The sequence below is a fragment of the Schistocerca serialis genome, chromosome 1 (genome assembly GCF_023864345.2).
Source record: "Schistocerca serialis cubense isolate TAMUIC-IGC-003099 chromosome 1, iqSchSeri2.2, whole genome shotgun sequence".
In the NCBI taxonomy this organism is placed as follows: Eukaryota; Metazoa; Arthropoda; class Insecta; order Orthoptera; family Acrididae; genus Schistocerca; species Schistocerca serialis.
In genome coordinates, this window is record NC_064638.1 from 738,366,510 (window position 1) to 738,388,866 (window position 22,357).

The following is a 22,357-nucleotide window of genomic DNA, read 5'->3' on the forward strand; positions in this document are numbered from 1 at the left end:
CCTGCTTCATTTACTGCATTTTTATATTTTCGTCTTTTATTAATTAAACTCTATGTCTTTTGTTACCCAAGGATTTCTACCAGCCCTCTTCTTATTACATAGTGGTTGGTTGGTTGTTTTCGGGGAAGGAGACCAGACAGCGAGGTCATCGGTCTCATCGGATTAGGGAAGGACGGGGAAGGGAGTCGGCCATGCCCTTTGAAAGGAACCATCCCGGCATTTGCCTGGAGTGATTTAGGGAAATCACGGAAAACCTAAATCAGGATGACCGGACGCGGGATTGAACCGTCGTCCTCCCGAATGCGAGTCCAGTGTCTAACCACTGCGCCACCTCGCTCGGTTTACGTACTGGTGCCTTCACTGTTTCATCTCTCAAATCTATCCATTCTTCTTCTACTGTATTTCTTTCCCCTGTTCTCATCAATTATTCCCTAATGCTCTCTCTGAAACTCTCTACAACCTCTGGTTCTTTCAGATTGTTGAGGTCCCATCTCCTTAGGTTCCTACCTTTTTGCAGTTTCTTGAGTTTTAATCTACAGTTCATAACCAATAAATTGTGGTCAGACTCCACTTCTGCCCCTGGAAATGTCCTACAGTTCAAAACCTGGTTCCTAAATCTCTGCCTTACGATTACAAAATGTATCTGAAACCTTCCAGTGTCTCCAGGTCTCTTCCACGTATACAACCTTCTTTCATGATTCTTAAACCAAGTGTTAGCTATGATTAAGTTATGCTCTGTGCAAAATTCTACAAGGCAGCTTCCTCTTTCATTCCTTACCCCCATTCCATATTCACCTCTACTTTTCCTTCTCTTCGTTTTCCTACTGTTGAATTCCAGTCCCCTATGACTATTAAATTTTCATCCCCCTTCTCTATTTGAATAATTTCTTTTATCTCATCATACATTTCTTCAAACTCTTCATCATCTGTGGAGCTTGTTGGCATATACACTTGTACCACAGTGGTAGACTTGGGCTTTGTGTCTATCTTGACTACAACCTAACTAGCAAGACACATTAGATGAATCCGCAATTGCAAATGATGACTACCATCAGATGTAGAATGGAATGACAACAGTGAAAATTTTACCACTTATCGAGAGTGGTCGCCTTACCATTTGGCTATCCGTGCATGACTCACGGCCAGACCACAACTTCCATATGTTGTAAACCATGGAATCTTGGGTCTGGCTGTGAGCTGTGCACAGGTAGACAAATGGTAACACAACCGTTTGCAATAAGCGGCAAATCCAAGTTTGAGTCTCAGTCCGACACAAATTTTCATTGCCATCATTCCATTCTACAGCTGATGGTAGTCATTATTCGCAATTCCAAATTCTTGTGATGTGTCTCATAATGGTTGTGGTTGCCACATTGCATCATCATCAGAATAACACAGGCACTGCAATATCATAATTAGCAAGATGTTTTCTTCAATACTATGTTGTTAAATTGGAATTCTTTTATATATAATTTAATTTATCATGAGTGTTCATGGTGCCAACCTAAGCAAAACTACTTATTCTCACAAGGGTGAAAATATCAAATTTTCAACAGTCATTGCAAAACATCCAAAAAACTTTTCCATTGTTCGTATTTACATTTCTTTCATTTTCATTCGACACATGTAAGGAAAACTGTATGATATGTACTATAGTAAGTTCATATCACTTGTAACACTGCAACAAGAAAAGTCCTTTAACCATGTCATTTCTCACAATAAGGGAAACTGATCCCATAGAAATACTAACATAAGAAATGGACACAATAAAATAGTCAGTATTGTCTGGATGACCTCAGTTACAAGAACCATACAGAATGTCAGTCTGGAGAATCACAGATATAATTTTAAGAGCTGACTCAAAATATGTTGGCAATATAGTACTCACCTTTAGCTCACATTCAATTTTTGTGCGCCTCACTCGACACAGTGTATTCCATGTATCCTCATCAATGTTGGGTGGTGCGTGTGAGTGATTATCTAAGTTGTCCAATCCTTTAAGGAAATCTACATATTCAGGTGGCAAGAACGATGGTTTATCAGCTGTCAAAGAATTTTGTGACAGCTCATTCAGGAGAACAACAGACAACTGTGCTTTCTGTTGCATCTTGGGTCTCTTTCTGAAGAATGAATGGTATTGAGTTAGTGTATTAAATGTGTATCAGTTCTATGTCATTGAGCATGGTAATTTTCTCAGTAGCTGCCTAGAAGGTCTAACTGAAACAGTAATAAGAAAATGAATTCTTTAATTTTTAATTTGTACGACATAACACAACTATATAATATTAGATCATTATCAAATGATGAAGTTATAACCCTAACTAATATTTCTGTTTATTTTGAACTCATATTCTCTGATGTGAGTGAAAAATTATTATCTACTCACCAAGCAGCGGCAGGACAAAACACTTATGAAGATACTGAAAATTGCAAACTTTCAGAGCCAGTGGCTCATTCTTCTGGTAGAATAGTTGAAGGGCAATGAAGATGGGTGAAGAAAAAGGAGTGTTGAGGTTTAGAAAATGGGGAGTGTTTGGAGAAGTCACCCAGAATGCCACGTCTTTGTGACTTCTCCAAACTCTCCGTATTTTCCATATCTCACCATTCCTTTATCTGCACCTGTCTGCCACCACTTTCAACCCTTCTGCAAGAAGGAGCCACTGGCTCCCAAAGCTTTCAAATTTCAATACCTTTATAAATGTTTTCTCTGCCACAACTTGGTGAGTAGATTTTTTATATACCAAATTCCATTATATTTTCAAAAACTTATTATTTTCATTGATTTGAAAATTATTATAATTCACTGAATACTCCAACTCTTCACGCAGTTTTTTTTTTCCTGAATGTGATATTTTAGTTTGAAATAACCATAACCAGCAACCATAACCATTTTATTTCAACTAGCTGTCCATCAGGATGTATGGCCACTGCCAAACTGTGACCAAGAGTGTAGCAGACCACCCTGTGGTCCAACATGCAACTGAAAATAACATGCTTGATTTCAATGCCTGCACCACAATCTGGGCCATCTGGATCATCCCCTCCACCAACAGCTTTTCTGAACTGCACAAATCAGAGTTATCCTTACAACATGTTCTCTGCCCCAAAAATAATCCAGCCCCCAGTCTATGATACCCTTAAGTCTCACACCCTCCACCCAACAGTTTCTGTCCCCTCAGTCCTCTCACCTCGATCCAATTCATTTTCCCTCACCCTCACTGTATGCCACTTTCTGCCAATGTATACATCAGTCTCTTCACCTCTCTGCTCCTCTCTTTTTCTGCTCCTGTTTCCCTACCTCCTGATGCTGCAACTGGAAGCCTTGTCCTGTGGTCTTCTAGGCCCAGCATGCCCTGATGCATTGTGCTCTTCTCTCTCTCTCACCCCTCTCCCACCACACCTTTGCACCTGTACCCTACTAACCACACCCCTTCCCTACCCCATTCCAGACTGCAGCTTTCATTGACTGCAACAGTTGCAGTCTCACCAGAGTAGCTTGGGACAGTGGTGATGGGAGCCTGAGGTGTGCCTGCTTGTGTGAATGTATGCATGTTTTCCTTTCTTTTCTGAAGAAGGCTTTGCCCAAAAGCTCAGTATGTAAATATATTTTTGTTGTGCCTGTCTGTATCTCAATGTGCCATCTTTACTGTGAGTAGCAAACTCCACTTTTCTTACTGTTGATATTCCAACCTGTACTTTCTATTGATTTATGAGTGGAGAAAGCAACACGTAATGACATCCTTAGTAGTTATGGGCACAACTATTTCACGTATTAAAAAATGAATAAATGCAACTATGGCAAAGTTTTGTCACTGTGCTATCACAGAACTATTTAAAATGAAAATACATATCACATGACTGGTGTCTTAAAATCAAATGAAGTGCATGTCAACAAACTTAACTGTGTGACTCTGGACCTAAAAATGCAATACTATTGCCTTCTCTGTTCAGCTACTTTATACCTGATAATTAACATCATGTTTCTCTATTGCTCTTCATCCATATTTGTTGACATTTATGGACTAATTTCTGTTCACTTCATCTTTTAAATAATTTTTACATTTTATTTTCATCATGTGGTAGGAGTTATGGCCCAGCAACAGCATGTCACTTGAAACAAATTTTCTGACAAAAAAAGTGAAATCCAGAAGACATGGTTGGATGCCAATGTAACTTCTTAACACCATATACACCAACAGGAGGCATGTAAATGATTAGAGCTGCAGTTCTCTCTGACAGGTAGAATAGCCACCAAAAGTACATTTGTACTAGGTAAGGTATATAAGGGGCATGAACAGTGTCAGATGTTACATCTTCCTCCATACTCATATCAGCACCTGACTATAGTTTGTGGCCTCATTGTGGGTTTCCATTTGTCCAGCTGGTCAGTTCACGCAATATCTAGATTTTTGGGGTGTTCACAAGTGGCAATGGCCTGATGTTGGGCTCCATGGGAGCATACTCATTGTCAAGGATCAATTAACTTCATCAGATTATCACAAGAGAGGATTCTGTATTGTGCACCAAGCAAATTGTAACCCCATGATATCTGTGCCTTGCACTTACTATTTAAGAAGATTAATGGATGCCCGGCAACATTCTTTGTCATCCCACAGCACTGGTTGGATAAAAGTAGCAACTGTAGTAGGGAATTATTGTCCCAGTTTCCGTTCCGTAGATCCAAAAAACAAAATGATTTTCATGGGTGTGCAACATGTGAGAAAGTATAACATAAAAACATAAAACATTTGAATATTATAGTTACTACCCTAATCTTTTGTCAGTAGATTGTAGAAATAGGTGAATACAGTGTGGTAAACTGGAACAGCTAATATTTACAGAATTAACATGCTGTCAGAATGAAACATTGTTATGCACTATTAATAAATTTATCATACACAAAATACCTAATCTTGACTGTTGTGACCAAGTGCTGTCAAAACTGAAATCTAACAGATATTTTTACTTAAGCTGGCTTATCAGTCTCTGTTAAGTTATTCATCTATAGAGTAAAAGGAGATACCTACCAAAAAGTCTTTCAAAGTCTGTTTAAACTGTGCTTTATCTGAAACCAAGTTTTTAATGGCTGCTGGCAATTTATTGAAAATGTGTGTTTCTGAATATTGGACCCCGTTTTGGACCAAGGTAAGTGAGTTTTGGTCTTTATGTAGATTGTTCTTATTCCTTGTATTGATACTATGTATTGAGTTATTGGTTGGAAATAGACGTATATTACTTGCAATAAATTTTATTAAGGAATAAGTATACTGAGAAGCAGTAGTTAGAATACAAAGTTCCTTGAACAGGTTTCTACATGATGTTCTTGAATTTACACCATAAATGATTCTTATCAAACGCTTTCGCACCCTAAAAACTTTTGCTCAGTGAATTGAGTTACCCTAGAATACGATCCCGTATGACATAATAGAATGAAAGAAAGCAAAGTATGCAAGATTTTTTAATATTTATATCTCCTACATGTCACTTCATTCTCACTGTAAATACAGACTTGTTCAGACACTTTAGCAATTCTGTTTTACGCCCTTCCCAACACTACAATGCAGTGATGCTATGACCAGGAGGCACGGACTGTTGATGACTGGCATCACATTGTGTTCATTGAAGAATTACAGTTTTCCACTACCCTGGATGGTCATTGTAGGGAATATGGCAGCAACCTAGGGAAAGGTCCCAGTCTCCCAAAGTTTTGGAGAGGTCTGGTGGTGTTACTCTGGCTTGATGGTGTGGTGAAACATTAGGTACGACTTCAGGTCATAAGTAGTATTGATTTAGGAAACTCTCATGGCACAGTGGTGTATCACAGACTTCATGTGTCCTAAGACCTGTCAAGGTAGCCAAGAGCGCTAATGCACTGCTTTCTGGACTCTGGTAGGCGTGGCGGCCCTGGGTTGAATCTGCCCGGCAGATTAACGATGAGGGCCAGTATGCCGGCCAGCCTGTATGTGGTTTTTAGGCAGTTTTCCACATCTTGCTAGGTGAATACCAGGTTGGTCCCCACATTCTGCCTCAGTTACATGACACACAGACATCTGAACACGTTCGCACTATTCCATGGCTTACACTAGATGCAGACAGCTGAGGTACACTAATCGCATCCCGCGGGGTTCGGGGTGGTGACAGGAAGGGCATCTGGCCACCCTCTGCAACTAACACTGTCCCGGTCAATAGTAGCACACAGACCTGCCAGTCACTGGAGCATGTTCCAGATAAAACGACAACATGTGTCCTAAACTGTTAGCTCTCAAGTGACATTACAATTGTGCCATCTATGAAGAAGTAATGCTTGTCCACACATGGCATGTGTCTCTATGAACTGTCTGTGTGAAGTTGAGGCACTCCTGTGGCCAGCAAGATACTCAAATATGCCCTAAGTAGATCACATGTAAGGCCAGTTTGAACATCAGTTATGCCCCGCTGCCAATACTCAAGAGGAAGATAATCAGATGTTGGGACATAAATATAAACAAAAGCATTGTAGATGAAACCAGTAGGAGTATCATAGACATTATTCACAGGTTTGGCACATCACTACTGGTTCACAGTGCAACGAGGTTAACAAAAGCCACAGCGCCAGTAAGCGATCATGTTTTCACAAATATAGACAGAGAACCTTCATTGTAACCAGTAACAGATCTTGAGCACTGTTCAGTTTTGCCAGATAATAAAAGTAAAAGCTGTATTGGATAAGCCCACCACCCTGCATACCTACAAAAGACCTCTTTGTAAACTCAAAATTCAACATTTTCCAGCAGTATTATTAGACCAAGGCTGGGCTGAAGTGTATACCCAAACAATGTTGATACAAAATACTGTAAAACTGCAGTCATAGCAGTCTTTTCTGAAACTGTTTCAACCAACAGCAATGACCAATAAAACAAGTGAATAAAAACAGCTATAAGAAAATCTTCTCAGACCATGAAATGCTACAGTTCCACAAGAAAAACCCACAGTGAGCCAGAGTTCCTCAACTGCTATGAATAATACAAAAATATTTACAGATTTACAGTAAAGTGTTGCTTGCCACAAAAAGGTCAGCAAATCTTTAAAAAAAAAACTAAATGTTGAAAATATAAACAAAGCTGTCTGGAAGGTTGTGAAACAATAAACAGGAAAAAACAGAATCACAATAACTAACACATACAAGGAAGCAGCAGGTTGGTAAGTGATTCACAGAAACTAGCAAAATTTTTGAATGAATATTTTTCAAGTGTAGTAGAGAATTTACAACAGAAACTTCAAATATCCAATGTTATCCCAGTAAAAAATTATATGCAAGTACAATGATGATGTTACCCATCAGACAGTGTGAAACCACGAAAAGACAAACAAAATTTTAAAAGCAAGAAGTCAAGAGGCATAGGTGCAGAGCCAGTCTGTGTACTTAAAGAATGCACAGACAGTGTATGAGCCCCATGAAGAGAAGTGTGTTCAGCTCAGGTAACTTCCCAGCGTATCTGAAACAGGTAAAAGTTTTGCCTCTACTTAAGAAAGGTGAAACAGAAGAAGTACAAAACTACAGCCTCATTTCTTTGCTGTCATTATTATAAAAGAGAAAAGAATCTACACTAAAACAGACCAATTAATTACTTAAACAAATATAGCTCCTCACTGAAGGACAGTTCAGCTTCTGGAGTACTAGAACTACAGAATCAGGGCAAGTAGAGTTTACAAATGTGTTAGTGCACTAGACAAGGATGCATGTGTTTCACATACATTTTCAGATCTATTGAAGGCACAGGATATTTATAAATTAGCTGTACAAGAGTAAACTTTAATTGTGAAAAGGATAAATACCGGTAACTTACAGAAATGTTTGATACAGCACTGAATGCAGTATATCTTCACATTTTATTCCTGTCTAACATTGTTAGTTCCTGACGTTCCTGCTAGGTGGCATGTGTGAATGAGTTATTCCAACATTCATCATGGAGTTGTATAATGGTACAGAACGTGCTTAGTGGTGTTTATGGTTTCATAAATATACGCTACTATAGCTCAGAGGCAATTTAGGAATAAATATCAAAAGCCACCACCTCTTCAAAGACAAACTGTTATTATTGGCACAATTGTTTCACTGAAGCTGGCTGTGTATCACATAGGACAGCAGGTCAATGTCAGTCATCAGTCTGTGATCTAGCAATTGAACAAGTTCAGCCATCTTACATTCACAGTCTGGGTGTCTGGGTAAGTCAATGAGAGTGGCAATTTAAAGTGTTTGTTCCTCGACTTCCAGGAAACATTGATGAGCTGCAACAATGGATAACACAAATAGATGATGCAACACTTCAAGACTTACTGCTCAGGATTTGGGAGCAAATTGATTTAGAGATGGAATATTTGTCAAATCACAAAAGGTAGCACACTGAACATTTGTAAATAGAACTTGAAGATACATTGCATTCAGTGCTATATCAAATATCTGAAAGTTATTTACCTTGTTCACAAATAAAGGTTAATTTTGTATAATTAATTTAGATCTGTATTTGATACTGTTGATTGTAACATACAACTAAAAACTGAAACCATTAGGATTAAGATGGACTGTCAATTTCTAGTTCTGATCACACCTGAAAAGCAAAATGCAAAGGGAGGAGATAGCGCAGGTATCAAATAAAACAAAATTTTTAACAGCTCCCAAATACATTAACATAAGATTCCCTCAGGGCAGTATCTTAGGACCAATGCTATGTTTTAAATACATCAGTGACCTTTCAAACAATGTTAGGCATGGGAAAAAATTCTTTTTGCTAATGGCAATGGCATTTTAATCAGAAATAAAACAACAGAATGCCTAGTAGTGAAAGCAAATGAAATCCTATATGATGTTTATAATTGTTCTGCATACAATATACTTACATGGAACATAAAGAAAACAATCAGCATGAATTACTGCTTAAGGTAGAAGATAATTCGGTAAAATTAAATGTTGATGAAAATTTCATAGGTTATATAACTAACACTAAATTTTTAGGGATTAATATTGACTGTCAGCGGACACACTGTTCGCGCTCTTCTGCTGACAGCTTCCAAACCAGTCAGACGCCCTCCTCATCTGCTCTATTGGGAAGCTGCCCATTCAGTCTCAGCAGCTTCTCCAGTCCTGCCCTTCTTTACGGCATTAAAACTTCATACAGTTTAAACTATGTTTTATTCTTTACCTCAACAGGTGCCTACTGCTTTCCCCTCCTGGCCAATCCTGACACATTAACAACTGGTGTCAGAAGTGGGATGGCTCACCGTTAGGCCTGATTCATTTGAAGTTAACTAGCCATACCTAATGAAGCTGCCACCAATACTTTGCGCTTGACGTGCCAGATGTGCTGCGTGATAATAAGCACATGCATTTGTGGCATCGCCATGCAACTTTCCACCATATCAGCACCTTTTTCCAAGTAGCTGCTGCAACAAACGCAAGGCCGTGTGACCGGGCACCTTGCCACACGTCACCACCAGTTGCCGCATTACTGCCCCACAGGCGCCACGCTATGCTGCAGGAAGCTGCCTTCGGTGCCTCGCCGTGGTACAGACACATGTTCCGGCCGGCTAGCTGGGACATGGTGCCCGGCCGTCGACACCGCCTCCATCTCCAGCCGCCTTTGCCCAACGCACCACTGCTCCAGCTTCTGTAAGTTCGTCGCTTCATTTTTCTACACCGCTGCCTCCATGCTGTCAGCTACGCTGTCAACCTGTCCAATATGGGCCCTTTCGTTTCTTTTTGTGCTCCGATTGTAAAAGTCTTCAGCAAGCACTAGGTGCCTTAACATTGTAACCATGCCTCAAACCCATAGTACTACCACTAGCAAAGATAACTCCCCACCTACAGGAAAACCAGACCCAATATCTGCCCTCCAAGCAGAAATTGACAAATTTCTATTACGGAAAATAAAATTAACGGAAGAGTGCCAAAAATTGGCTCAAACCCAATCTGCCAGTCTAAGTGTGCCAGAAACACACACTGCTACTCCGCAAATGACAGCTGCAGGCACATCCAGAAGCATAATACCCTAGTCGTACATTGCCTCCTTGGCTAACAGTTTCCCTGCAGTTAACTTTACCTGACATTTTCCAGGAAACTCAATGAACAGATAAACTCCTTTTTACAAACTGTCCGAGATGTAGGCCATGCTTGAGCTTGGCCTGATGATTTTCTGGTGAATGTACTTCACGTTAAATTTTCAGGTGACACCCGTACCTATATTGAATCAGTGCACACCCTTATGGGCACTACCTCTTTCGCCACGATAGAAGCTGGGTTGAAAGAAAGGTATTCACACTGACGCGAGGCCCGCTATTACAGGGATAAGTTATCCACCCTCTGGCAGAAGCAAGAAGAGGACATAGAAGCATTTGCTGACCAAATCCGCACTGTGGCTTGCCGCACTTACATACCGGGTTCCGATCCCGCACGTAACGAAGTGTTAATCGAGCAAGCAGAAGCCCGCTCAATTGATGTATTTATACATGGAATTGACCCGTACGTGGGAGGGGAGGTCAAAATAGCATCACCTGCCTCGTTGCATGATGCCACACGACTTGCAATGATGCAAGAGAAGGTAACACATTTTGTTGCTAGTTCGGCGTGTCCGGACAAACAGCCGCATCGAATTTTCAAATACAAGCAGGCATGCCAACATTGTCAAAAGGCAGGCCATGCCACCATGCAGTGCTGTGCACCTTACTGCTCTCAGTGTGGAATCATAGGGCACATGAGTAAAAACTGCCTGCAGAACTCGGGAAACAGGTGCCCCTCGTATAACCAGCAGAGGGAACAATTCACCAACAATCAAACCCAACCCCAAAAACAGCCAGGATATGGTCGAGGGGCAAGTCATGCCACCAGACCATGCCCCCTGTAAAATTTATGCATCCAGTCCACCACGGCGTCATAAATGAGGCAGCGAGTATCCTCCTCCAGGGTAAAATTAGAGGAAAGAAGGTAAGAGTACTTATTGACATTGGAACACAACCGAGCATGTTATTCGAAGGCATCGGGATAGATAAGTGTCAAAACCACCCCGTCACCACATTAATGGTCTGAGTGATGAGATAATCATACCCGCTGGGTATTGTCAAGTTGAGGTGAAAATTGGAGCCAGCTACTACCCTTTCGACATGGACGTAATTCAGAAACAAAGGCAGGATTTCGATGTCATCCTGGGAAGAGATTTCCTTCACCACTACCAGAGTGTAGTTGATTACATAATGCAAACTGTCCATCTCGGTGAGGAAATCCACCATTTCGGCGGCTCCCATGTCAATCCATCACCAGGAATTTGTGAAACGCGGCCACTTCCACAGGTTCCTTCCATGCAAACATGGGTGTTACTTACCACTACCTCTGTTAGAATCAGTGGTGGCACGGGACGCATTCTCTGGCTTGGGGTCAAATCCTGCAAACTGCCAAGAACAAATGCATTGGTGGATCCTCTCCATCAAAACGATGTCCTCGACAGATTACAAGTCCATGTTAAATGCGGTTTAACAACAGCAGAAATGCAGGGGAAGAAATTTTATGTTCCCATCTGTTTGGACAATTTTGGAATGAAGGAGATAGAGATTCCTAGCAGCACCATCATAGCTTGAGATTGAAAAAGACTACCCTGTACAAGAGAAGCCAAAATCTAACGAAAAACACTGGCTCCCAGGACATAACATATGTCAAATTGCTCCCGTGCTCAATGACAAATTTAAGGATAAGTTAGCTCATCTGCCTGTGGCTGACCAATATAAATTGTACTCTGTCTTGGAAGAACAGTCCTCATTATTCGAGAAAAGGTGTTATCTGCTGGCTACTGACCTTGTTCACCATGAAATTCCCACTGGAAATGCAAGGCCCATTGCACAGAAAGTGTATAGAATTCCGTACCACCTCCAGTCCGTTGTGGAAGAAACTATCCAACAACAGCTAGAGGCAGGGATAATACAACCCTTCACCAGTCCCTAGTCATCCCCAATCACTGTGGTCCACAAGAAGTCAATCAATGAGGAGAAGACCTACTGTCTTTGTGTCGATATGAGAGCAGTAAATAAGGTAACCACTCCAGATATTTACACAGTCCCCCGCACTGACGAGACACTAGACAGGTTAGGAAATTGTAAATACACTCCTGGAAATTGAAATAAGAACACCGTGAATTCATTGTCCCAGGAAGGGGAAACTTTATTGACACATTCCTGGGGTCAGATACATCACATGATCACACTGACAGAACCACAGGCACATAGACACAGGCAACAGAGCATGCACAATGTCGGCACTAGTACAGTGTATATCCACCTTTCGCAGCAATGCAGGCTGCTATTCTCCCATGGAGACGATCGTAGAGATGCTGGATGTAGTCCTGTGGAACGGCTAGCCATGCCATTTCCACCTGGCGCCTCAGTTGGACCAGCGTTCGTGCTGGACGTGCAGACCGCGTGAGACGACGCTTCATCCAGTCCCAAACATGCTCAATGGGGGACAGATCCGGAGATCTTGCTGGCCATGGTAGTTGACTTACACCTTCTAGAGCACGTTGGGTGGCACGGGATACATGCGGACATGCATTGTCCTGTTGCAACAGCAAGTTCCCTTGCCGGTCTAGGAATGGTAGAACGATGGGTTCGATGACGGTTTGGATGTACCATGCACTATTCAGTGTCCCCTCGACGATCACCAGTGGTGTACGGCCAGTGTAGGAGATCGCTCCCCACACCATGATGCCGGGTGTTGGCCCTGTGTGCCTCGGTCGTATGCAGTCCTGATTGTGGCGCTCACCTGCACGGCGCCAAACACGCATACGACCATCATTGGCACCAAGGCAGAAGCGACTCTCATCGCTGAAGACGACACGTCTCCATTCGTCCCTCCATTCACGCCTGTCGCGACACCACTGGAGGCGGGCTGCACGATGTTGGGGCGTGAGCGGAAGACGGCCTAACGGTGTGCGGGACCGTAGCCCAGCTTCATGGAGACGGTTGCGAATGGTCCTCGCCGATACCCCAGGAGCAACAGTGTCCCTAATTTGCTGGGAAGTGGCGGTGCGGCCCCCTACGGCACTGCGTAGGATCCTACGGTCTTGGCGTGCATCCGTGCGTCGCTGCGGTCCGGTCCCAGGTCGACGGGCACATGCACCTTCCGCCGACCACTGGCGACAACATCGATGTACTGTGGAGACCTCACGCCCCACGTGTTGAGCAATTCGGCGGTACGTCCACCCGGCCTCCCGCATGCCCACTATACGCCCTCGCTCAAAGTCCGTCAACTGCACATACGGTTCACGTCCACACTGTCGCGGCATGCTACCAGTGTTAAAGACTGCGATGGAGCTCCGTATGCCACGGCAAACTGGCTGACACTGACGGCGGTGGTGCACAAATGCTGCACAGCTAGCGCCATTCGACGGCCAACACCGCGGTTCCTGGTGTGTCCGCTGTGCCGTGCGTGTGATCATTGCTTGTACAGCCCTCTCTCAGTGTCCGGAGCAAGTATGGTGGGTCTGACACACCGGTGTCAATGTGTTCTTTTTTCCATTTCCAGGAGTGTACTTCACTGCCCTTGACACGAAAAGTGGGTACCACCAAATACCGACTGCACCACAGGACAGGCCAAAAACAGCGTTTCTAGTTCCCTCCTGTCTATATGAATTTCTGAGAATGTAATTTGGGTTGCGCAATGTGCCAGCCACTTTCCAAAGATTTGCCAACCTATTACTTAGAGTATTGAAACCCACAATGTGCCTAATCTATCTAGATGATATCATTGCTTTTTCAAAACCATAGATGAGCATGCTACCTGGTTAAGAAATGTTTTGTCTAGACTAAGAAGTGCTAATTTAAGCTTAAAAATAGAAAAGTGTTTCTTTGCTGAGACTCAAGTGCAGTACCTTGGGCACATTATTAACGGTGATGGAGTGAAACCCAACCCCCGTCTAATTAAAGCAGTTATAACCTTCCCTTCACTTAAGAATGTAAAAGAATTGCAAAGTTTTCTGGGACTCAGCAATTATTTTAGGTGTTTTGTAAAGGACTATGCCACAATAGCTAAACCCCTTACCCATCTGTTGAAACAAAAATGTACACAATCAATGGACCACTGAGTGCGAATCTGCCGTGCAGCTTCTCAGAGGTGTTCTAGCCAGTTCCCCACTGTTGATCTATCCTGATTTCGAAAAGCCATAATTACGAAGTCAACACAAAGCTGGAAGATTGCACCAGAATGCTGACACACTTAGTAGAAAGGTGAGAGTAGCTCAAACAGGTGATGTACTAATTGATGAACTAAAAGACTCCCAGGAAAATGATCCTAAATGTTGTCAGTATCACTCTCATCTGGATTTTGTTACAGAGGATGGAATTCTATATTGTAAGACCCCCATGGTTAAACATATAGTAATACCAAAGGATTTGCAATCAAGAATTATTACCCAGTGCCATAACAGCATCCAAGCTTGCCACAGTCGACAAAGAGCCACAAACACCCGCATTTCCATGAAATATTGGTGGGACAACAGATGGTGAGATGTTGCTAAGTATATAAAAAATTGCCTACCATGTGCGCAAAGAGCACCACCCCCATGAATTAAATTCCCTTACAATCTCTTCCCAAGGCATCAAAACCTTTCCAGTTCATCACTTTAGATGTGATTGGGCCACTTCCAGTAAGTACGCAAGGAAGTAAATATATTCTATCTATTATTGATCACTTTTCCCGATACCTTATTTTGGTACCCATCACTGACATATCAGCTGAAACTGTAGCACGAGCTTTTGTAGATCATCTTGTCCTTCCTTTCGGGTGATGCCATTATAACCAACCAAGGAACCAACTTTATGTCTGTCTTATTTATCATCCAAGTTTGCAAATTGCTGATACTTAAAAAATGGAGAACCACCCCTTTTCACCCCCAGGCACTGTGAAATTAATGCTTTCCTATTACGTTAACTCAACCCACAGTGACTGGCAAAGATACATTCCATACGTGGGTGTGTACAATAGCTGTTTCCGTGAAGCCACTGAACATACCCCTTACAAGATAGTGTTTGGCTGCCCTATGGAATCTCCCTTTGAGATTGATAAATTACCTCTGGGAATTGATCACAATGCCCCTCCCACCACCTTTTAAGAAAAGCACCGGACCTTCTGCAGGCCCTGCTCCTCCTGTGAAGGGGAGAAAATGGAAAGTTCCCTCGTCCCCAGCTTGCCTCAGATACGGGCTCAGGTTGAAGCATCCTTTTGCTCTCAGATCTAGGGCCTAGAAAAGGAGATGCTATTTTGTGCCTAAGAGATTCCTAGTTTGATCAACCAAAGGAGAAAGTAACAAGATTCAGGCAACCACCTTATTATTTTTTTGTACCTCTACAATTTGTATTTTGTGCTCCCATACTATAGTAACTGAAGTGTCACCCTAGCATCTCCCTCTGAAAGAGATTTCAGTGTTTTCCCCGCCCAGCCTGTTCTGCAATACTGGCTTAGTTCTAACCACTAGTTTTGAGTTTAATTTTACTTATGTTATTTTTATTTATGTTATTTATGTATTATGACACACCTAGTGGTCGGACAGCAGCTCTATGTTCAGTACCAATACAGTTAATGCTAAATAAGAATATTGGATGATGGAGTGATTGCATTATGTAATTTTCCCGTTTGAACGCTGATACTGCGCAACTGTGAACATGTGCACTCCGCCTGTCAAAGTCAGCTGTGTTGTCAACCAGGGAGCTGCACGTGCAGTGGCCATCATGTAGAAGGCTGGAGATACTCATCTGACAATGCGGTACCTCCCCGCCCCTCCACCAACCCACACCATCCCATTAGCCGTCCCATTAGCCAACTGTCGCTGCCTGAGTGCCCACCTCCCCCCTACTTCTCCTTCCTTCCCCACTCTCAGTGCGCTATACTTGCTGCTGCCTGCCGCTGTTAAAAGTTTAATACACATACTAAAACTATATTCGCTATCAATGCATAGAACTTTAACACAGAAAGGCACCACATTGTTTATGCAATACCTACTTTAAATGTAATTTCTTCTGTCCTTCGGCTTCACCGACCGAGTAACTTCACCTCATAAATTTACTTGCATTCCTAAGCCCCTAACATGTCCGCATGCACGGAGAGTATTAAGTGTTTAAAGGTACCCTCTCTCAGCTACTGCATAAGTATTTCCAATTTGATGATATTAAGCTTTGTTGCAGAATTTTTGTACTATACTGTATTTCACTTTTGTATCTCCTTTACTGACAATGATTTTGTTTTGCCTTTCGAAAGAATGCACCAAGTTTACTTTACAAAAAATTTTCTCCAGTGTTACTTTTTACAATCCTATGTCGTTGAATGATTCATTTTGTTGTCAAACCTAGAATGAGGAGCCCCTCCTTGCATTGTCCATTCTATTTGTCTTTCCTTGTTCAATAGATAGTGATACTTTCAATTCTCATCTACTTTTTGCAACTAATACTCCACTGTTCCACTGCTTCGCAGATGTGCTAAGCCTACTGTTGTTTTAGAACCATTTATTTCCCTGTTTTCTTTCAAGCCGCCTAAGTTTCTCACTCTCATGTCCGCTAATCTGACTATACCTCCGAGGGAAGTTTAGAAGCAAGGGACCTCCAGCTGATGGATCGTCAAGGGAAACACACCTCAATAATGAAGCACACCCTTACAGTGGTGTCTTCCAGTAGAGCAACTTTTAGTTTGATGGCGCTTTGCAGTTCTGAACCTCCTCCAAAGTATAATATCACCCTTCCACCCTCTGTCTAGTCTCGTGTACCTTAATAACCAACTACCTACTCTTTTCCACATTCATAAATGGCTTCACCATTCTGTGCCCATAACAGCCTATTCAACCCTTATTTGTCATTTCATTGATCAATACTATTCGCTACAAACATTAAATTCATTTTAATCTTACTCGTTTTTATGGACTACATCTACCACTGGTTAGTTACAATGCTCAAGCTGTTGCTCACTCAAGACACAATGCTCCTGGCTAGCTCAGTGATACACATGCGTCACAGCTGTCCCGCTATCTCAGTGCCCCGCCCGCATGCACTGCGCTGTGACCTCGAACTATTTTGAAACCTGCTTCTGTCACCTCTGTCTGTTACTGCCTCCAGCCAGCTTCATAATGCTACCTGTATTCCCAGTACAGAGTCTGATAAATTGTTTCACCACTCTGTAGTATGCGCCTTTTGTATGCTTAGCAGTGTTGAGTGATGTCCGACCAGCTAGGCATTGTCTGTTGATAGCCAGTTAATAATTGGTACCAATAACTTGCATTTTTCTTTTTTTTCTCTCTCCTTATGGTTTTATGTTGCGTTTAAGCATTTCATCAACTTCTTGCTGCACAGCAATGCCCTTGCTATTTTCCATATGTTATTTCATGCATGTGTTTTTATAATTGATGCCATTTGTGTTGTATAATATGAACTTGTATTTTACATTGCTAACCCAAGTATGTAGAGGCCCTAGATTTTAGATATATTGCACTAAACCAATCTTCCCATTTTGTTAAGACTCCCCCTACAGTCATGTTATCCGACTTTATGAGTTAGCAATTCCGGAATCCTATTATGCACCATGTTCATGCCGAGAGCCAGACTGGAATGTTTAGAAGTGAGTGAAGCACCCCAGTTACATGAAATACCCATTAGAGATGAGTTGAATGCGCCCCTGAAGTTGAGAAGAAGTATGCTACCCTCTCGCTATAGAGCGGTAAGTGTGATAGATTTTGCGGTAGGAGAAATGTGATTAAGTTTCACCCAAGTATAAGATGAATAGTAGTTAGCGCCCCATGTGCATGTTGTCCATTTAAGAGTCCACCCAGACAAATTTAGGTTTCATTATTATTCACCATACTTCTTACAAAGTAAGTGAAAAAGTGATTGATGAGGCAAAGTTGTTACGAGCGAGCACGAAAACCGACACTGCTACCTTTTGGGTACAGTGCATTTAGGAAGTGAGAGTCACCCGTTTGTTTATTCAAACAAACACATCCACGATGTTCCAAGATGGAAGCTCCTGCTGAATTAAACATTTGTTTGTGGATGATTAGCGCCCATGACATGACATCATTGCCCAAACGTGGTCATGCACTATCTTGTTGAAGATTGTGCCACTACACTACAGTAGTTTATTATACAGGGTGTTACAAAAAGTTACAGCCAAACTTTCAGGAAACATTCCACACACACAAATAAAGAAAAGATGTTATGTGGACATGTGTCCAGAAACACTTAATTTCCATGTTAGAACTCATTTTAGTTTTGTCCACCTATGCTCAATGGAGCACGCTATCATGATTTCATACGGGATGAAATGTGGTTCAAGCGCGATGGAGCTCCTGCACATTTCAGTTGAAGTGTTCGTATGCTTCTCAACAACAGATTCGGTGACTGATGGATTGGTAGAGGCGGGCCAATTTCATGGCCTCCACGCTCTCCTGACCTCAACCCTCTTGACTTTCATTTATGGGGGCATTTGAAAGCTCTTGTCTATGCAATCCCGGTACCAAATGTAGAGACTCTTCATGCTCGTATTGTGGATGGCTGTGATACAATACGCCATTTTCCAGGGCTGCATCAGCGCATCAGGGATTCCATGTGACAGAGGGTGGATGCATGTATCTTCGCTAACGGAGGACATTTTGAACATTTCCTGTAACAAAGTGTTTGAAGCCACGCTGGTATGTTCTGTTGCTGTGTGTTTCCATTCCATGATTAATGTGATTTGAAGAGAAGTAATAAAATGAGCTCTAACATGGAGAGTAAGCGTTTCCGGACACACGTCCACATAACATATTTTCTTTCTTTGTGTGTGTGGGGAATGTTTTCTGAAAGTTTGGCCATACCTTTTTGTAACACCCTGTATTTTATTGTGGTAGTTCGCACCCCTATTTTTCATAGCTCACCCTGTTACTTCAGGGATTTTAGGAATTTTGTCCATGCTTTCCACCGGGTTCCTGCCGTTGCTTTGAGTTGCTCCTCCCCACCTCAACAATTACTTTCTGCCTCCCTCCTCCAGGGCTGTGTACCTTGCAGGTTGCAGTCAGCGCCTGCAGAGTGCCCAGCTGATCGATATATTCATTCAATTTTCGGTTTCATAAATCGATCGCCTACCATTCCCTTTCATCTATGCATCAGTGGCTCTTGTCTCTCTATACGAATACTATAGTCTAGCGGTGTTCTTCCTGCACCCAGCTTACTCTCAGGCTATTTTGCCATTGAACTAAGAGGCTCAATCAGAGTCTTGCCCGTAGGCTATCCACCCGTTCTTGGGCCCTTGTCCTTGATCTCATAACATTTTTTCAATGCTGATATGAAGCTCCTGTGTTATTTGCAACTTAAATTCTATATTCATTACTTTGTCTTGCAGAATGCTAATTGCTTACCCTTCATTGATCAGTTAATAGGGAGTGTTTGGGTTAATTTTTGGGGACTGGGAAGGTGAAGCTGTGGCAAGTCCGTTCTGCAGGGAATGCCAAACACACTTCTCCCTCCGGCACCACAGTGAAGTACTGGAACAGTGAGGGAACCTGGGTAGGGGAGAGGGGGGTTTTCCTGTCTTTGTGGTCTGTCATCTTTTCTTCTTCGATTCCAACTGTCTGAATCTTCTATTTCATTTCTCACTTCTCATTAGAGTACCAAGCTATGCTTCCCTCTGTCTACATGCATATGTTTCTATTGCTGAGACCCTTCTGAATTACCGTGAAGATACTTGTCACTGTTGACTAAAACCTACTATATAGGAGGATCCGGGTAACAACCTAGCATTTCTGCACTATTGTAGATACTGCATTTACCTGGATATGTTTTATGTTTAACGCCCACCTATCTCTTTCATCTACATATCATTGCCTCCTCCCCAGATGGAGGGGGAAGGAAGCCTTTCCTTTCCAATACGGCTTCTACAGTCGGAATTTTTCTGTTGTCACCACGTTCAGCCTCCTGCTCTTCTAGCTGCATAGTCGGTTCCCTGCCAGTTAACTAAGACCAGACCTGTTTTGAGCCACGGTAAACCCAGTTTAGTAGAGGCCAAATTTCGTTGATTCGGTTCCTTACTCTCCTGCTAGGCTGGCGATAGGTGACCAATTCTGCTGTGGAAGTCCCTGTGGGTGGTACACCCTACTGCCGTATTAGTCACTGCAGATAGTATTCTTCCCTCCCCTTCTTCTCTTACCCTACTGCCGGGACAATGTTTCTATTCTGTTTTTATTTTTTCTTTCTTCTGACAGGGAAGGGTACCTTGGCTATGCCTTCCAGCAGGACCACGAGAACTAATATAACCCTGTGTATTAGACATGCTTTTCCAGCCATTTCATAGACGTATCACTCCTCCCTTGATTGCAGTGGCCCATTAACTACTTTCTGAGGTATTACCGTTGCGAAAAATCTGCGTTTCGACTAGTTATCCAAGCAAGTGTCCAATCACCCAGTAGACATGTGTATCTGATTTCATATCTCCATAACCTGCAACTAGTTGGTATTGCCGCTGGATTAGTTTTATTCTGAAATCCCTTTACCTGAGCCTGTTCCCAATTATTCTCCATTCCCTACTCTTTAACATGGACACCTTCCCAGTTCGCTGCAGGTGGGCCTCTCGGCATAACTGGCCAGTATGTGGGGAAACCCTGTGGTTGCTAACACGGACGACCGTACATGAATACACCAAGAACAAACCCTGCATTAACTGCAACATGATTCTTCCCATTGGTAAAATCCCTTTTCTTCCTAATCCCCAACATTGAGTACTTAAGTTTCCAATTCAGCAAATAACTTACAAAACTCCTACATACTGCGAATTCCGCCTGCGTACTGAATACAGCCATTGATTAATGCAACTCTGCCCTTTTGCGCTCTTGCTGATCAAATGGACGTGTAAGCCTTCTGTCAGTATGACCATACCACCCTCCCTCTCTTCCCCCCACTACCCCGTTGTTACTAATTTATACCCCTACAATCCCCTGGAGCCGCCAATTCCGATCACCCTGTGACATAGAGTGCATTTGACAGTTGGGTTCACCATCGATTTTTCATCTGTCACTACAATTTCAGGTCTTTATTTACTGCTTCTTCAGCTAATGTAATACTCCCCTTTTGCAAAATAACCACTAGCCAGAGCTGACAAAATTAATTTGTACTTACAGGTACTCAAGCCTGACTGCCTGCACCCTGTTGTACCACCACCACCACGATGCCGCTATTAGCGTGTTAACATCTTCCTGTCTTCCAGTGTGTTAACACAATGATATATTACTTGGTGTTCACCCTTATTGCCATTGTTGTCAGCCTTCCACCATTTCAGACTCACCTGTCCAATTCAGGAGTTATGTTTGAACGGTTAAAGAAACTATTGTATACTCCACACCAGGTAGTAATTTCTACCAACTTGGATCTATCTGCACTTAACGAGGAAGAATTCGCATTTCAAGATGTGGTGAACAGGTTGTTAACCTACGAGAGGTTATTAGTATGTGCCGATCTGAAAGATGCTATCCGCACATTGCGTGATCTAAGACGAGTAATTATGCATAGTCAGGGCCAGCTGCATAGCATATCCGACGCCGTACCCTTGTGCCGCACTAAGGGGGCATGGTTTAATGCTGGCAGTACAATCTTGAAAACAGTTTTTGGCACACCCAATCAATCGTATGTGGATCATTGGGATGTTGCCATACATGTGGCAGAAGACAACCATGGGGCTATAATACATCAGGACATTCGCCTCACACACATAGAAGATAACCTATTGGCAACCACCCACCAGGTGCATGAAATTACTACTGAAATAGCCCACCAATATGAAGCAATACGTAATTTGATTCAGCATGATCTCACTTTGGTCCATCAGGAACTTAACAACGTAACCACTATGCTTATGGTGATGAAGACCCCGCAGGTACTTTTATACAGTGCACAGGCCACATAAGTATATGTCAGTTCTCTGCATAATGTCATCCAGAATAGTCTAGGTCATCGACTAAGTCCCCATCTAATACACACTGATCTTTTTCTACAAATATTAACCAATATTTCATCCTGTCTCCAGGCACCTCTACGGATGATATATCCTGTGCGGGAAGCAATTCTCGCATTATACTACAGTCCCACTTGTGTCCAAATGACCCGAGACCACGAGTACTTGAATACTAAGATCCACCTGCCAGTCTCTTGTGCTAATTGTGAATTTGAAAACTACTGTATCCACGCTTTTCCAGTGTACTGGTCTGCTGTACAAGTTTAAGTTATATGGAAAACTCGCAGAATTCTAGTTATTGATAAGAACCGCAGGACTTGTTCTGTCCTGTCCGAGCATGCTTTGCAGAGCTGCCAACAGGGAAAGTACTACATGTGCTCAATA

The 22,357-nt window shown here is 42.5% G+C and overlaps 1 protein-coding gene across 1 annotated transcript in view; it reads right to left on the minus strand.

The window, feature by feature from the left end:
• LOC126428416 (cilia- and flagella-associated protein 43) overlaps positions 1–22,357 on the minus strand; it is a 218,090-nt gene that overhangs the window by 101,412 nt on the left and 94,321 nt on the right. The window contains exon 10 of the mRNA XM_050090378.1: positions 1,889–2,120. Within this exon, the coding sequence (XP_049946335.1) occupies positions 1,889–2,120 (232 nt within the window). The remainder of the gene's footprint in view (positions 1–1,888; positions 2,121–22,357) is intronic.